At 35.4% G+C, this 3,080-nt stretch overlaps 1 protein-coding gene across 1 annotated transcript; it reads right to left on the reverse strand.

Moving 5' to 3' along the window:
- Nucleotides 1-339: 339 nt before the first annotated feature.
- Nucleotides 340-2,945, reverse strand: Tsp_12871 (putative ZU5 domain protein; the record flags this gene model as incomplete). Its single annotated transcript, XM_003366418.1, has 5 exons — nucleotides 340-619; nucleotides 929-949; nucleotides 1,433-1,667; nucleotides 2,323-2,538; nucleotides 2,762-2,945. Coding segments are annotated over 5 exons (936 nt in total), but the record flags the coding sequence as incomplete, so codon positions are not given.
- Nucleotides 2,946-3,080: the final 135 nt, after the last annotated feature.

A 3,080-nucleotide genomic window follows, 5' to 3' on the forward strand; every position in this document is an offset into this window, starting at 1 on the left:
TCAGCACTTGTTAATCATATTTCATCTACTTCATTTTTCTATGCACAAGTACCTCTATGCGGATTTTTCTCTGCAGTGCGTAATAGTGTGTACTCTCGCTTATACAAATGTGTGTTAGATTTATGTACAGGATATATTTTTAAGTTTAGCTCAATTGTTAGTCTTTGCAAAACGTTCACGGAGAACAACAATATGAGCGTATGCAGAAATGTAATAAATGGAAATATTAATTTAATACGGATCAAAGCTTTCAATGAACATCTTCTGCCAAGGTTGAATCATAACATAGCATGAGTCATTTGTACTATGTTCTGCGTTCTGGGAGTGCAGAAAGACAATTTAACGGTCGCGGAAAAGCATCGAGGCAATATTCGGCAGTTCAATAAGATCGGGTCCGAGAAATTTGGCACCGGCGGGTCCCATTTCCAAAATGCGCGACGCCAACGCCTCTCCCTCGTTCAACGGCGGAGGATGGATCAACTTTTCACGACGCAAATAGCGACACGTTATTCGCATCGGCATCGGAGCTTTGCGAGGTGGAATGATGACGCGCACGCCAGAATGGCGGCAACCGCGCATCGCTCCGCCCCTTGCATCCACCAAAAACGATACCAAAAAGCTGAACAGAATAACAACAAATGCAATAATTTCAAAAACTATATTACATTATTGATATGATGACTCATATCAAAAACAACAACGCAAAAAATAAAATCACCATATAAGTATATAACCCACAGAAAATACGAAAAACAAGAACCACAAAAACAACAATAATACCATCACCGCATTACTATTAAAATCTCAACAACTGACAACAATAACCATTCTAACAAGTGAACAACATGAAAATTACCACACGAAAAAATGGTGAAATAAAAAAAATGGACTACTACTACAACAAGAAGAATGAAAATTTTCCATTTACCTTTTCCATGTCATCAGCTTCCTGTAACGTTAACAAAAAGAACAACGTTAGTAAACATGACACGGGAAAAATGAATCAACTCGTTATTTAGCATTTCATATTAACAAATACAAAAATAATCAAACTGCGAAAATAAAGTACAACAAACGAAACCATTAATAAATACATATTATATTATATCGATTAATGTGGATCGGACCTATCGCTCGCTGCTATTCAACAAAAAGCAAACATACTGTGACGACGTGCTTGTTGCCTTTTTTTACTTTAGCTCAACAATGGGGCTTAAATCAATTTTTAAAAGACAAAACAAATAAACAGCAATGTAAAATAACAGAAATGAAACTATTTCGATAAAAAAATTAATTTGCAAAATTTCAACAATCAGTCAATTAGTAGTAACTGTGTTATTTAGCAGTAGAATATATAATAAAAGCCAACAAACAATCAAACAAACAAACAAATAAATAAATAAATAAATAAATAAATAAAAAGTTCCCTTACCCAGAATGCAAAGCTGAACGGACCACGTCGATATTGTCGGGCGCAAGATGAATATCGAACCCGTAGTCGGTGCTGCTTGGTGTGAACGGCTGCTGTTGTACTTTCTTGATCAAATTTTCCAACTGCAACTGTTCCGCTTCCATCGACTTGTCCATTGGAAGCAAATCTTCTTGCAAATCAATATTACGGTGGATTTCATTCTCGAAAGATGTCGATCCTACCATTGCCGCATCATCTGAAAGTTATCAATAAAAAAGAATAATAAAACAGTGAAAAAACCATTCGCTTGCTTATTTTTCACTGAATGACCAGACAGACAGAAAGAGACGGTAAACTGTAAAAGCAAAGTAAAAGAGCAACAGTAATGAGAAACATGCAAGAAATTAAAATAAAAAAAATGACACAATAGCAGCAACAACAACAAACAAAAACAAGCTAGCTGAATGCAACAAGGCTGCGATTTTGACATGAATGAGACAGAAAGCAAGCTAACCCCGCTTTCCTAGCGGTTGGTTCACAATTTTATTAAATTCTCAATGGAACTTGAAAAAAAATTTTTTCCCTACCTTTTTCTCTGAAATATGAACATATCAAATACCGTAAAATATGCCCCTTATTTTACAAACATACATTCTTTTATCAATAACCAACCAATCAACTATAACTCTAAAACTGCTAGTTGCAATCAAAGAAGAAGAAAACAACGTGATCAATGAATGAATGATTCATCCATCACAAATTATCAATAGGAATTTTTTGTAGGAAACTCAAAATAATAAAATAAATTAATAAATGAATCATGTTTTTCTTGAAATTTGCTTTTTCTAATTTTCAAAAAGTAAAGAACATAATAATTAGAATGAAAACTAAAGCATCAAAAAAAAAGCTACCTGTATAGCGCAAATGACTGATACCGTCACCGGCAGGTCTGCGCTTCAATAAACCACTGTCAAAATCGTTGGACATCGCAGATGGACTATAGGCAAGCTGTCCCGAAGTCGCGGTGTCCATCAAAAGCGTACCAGAGTTGACGTGCAAATTGCTCAAAGTAGACAACGCCCCTCGATTCAACAAATTGTCCAACTCATTCGTATTGAGCGTTTCGTCTACATGCAGGAAACAAACAAAAATGCACAAACACGCACACGCACACAAACACACACACACACACAGATACACGCAAGCAAACAAAACAAACAAGTTTCAAAAAGAAGCAAAAAATGCCGTAAATGCATGCCAAAAAATGAAAACTTGATAGAAAATATCTGTCAGTCAAAAAATGCCTACATATTACACATGTCAAAAACATCTGCATATTTTTGCGCATACCTCCTTCGTCTTCTGATTCAGATAGAAATGTCTCTTGCATTGTTTCCGGTGATTGGACTTTGTAACGTTCTTCAGTAATTGTCGTCGTCTCGGTGATGATGGTCGTTTCGGTTACTGTACGCAACGTCTCCACCACACTTACATAGCCCAATTTTTGAGCTATAGCAAGCGGTGTTTGTCCAGTCTGTTTGCACAGAACAAATAAAAAATTAAATGTAAAAAAATGCTTTACAATAAATAGATACATTTTTTAAATAAAGACACCTACAGTATTTTTTTCATGCTACCGTCAATTTGTCAACCGATAGAAAAATTTAAA

Source organism: Trichinella spiralis (genome assembly GCF_000181795.1).
Source record: "Trichinella spiralis strain ISS 195 chromosome Unknown Scfld6031, whole genome shotgun sequence".
NCBI classification, from domain to species: Eukaryota; Metazoa; Nematoda; class Enoplea; order Trichinellida; family Trichinellidae; genus Trichinella; species Trichinella spiralis.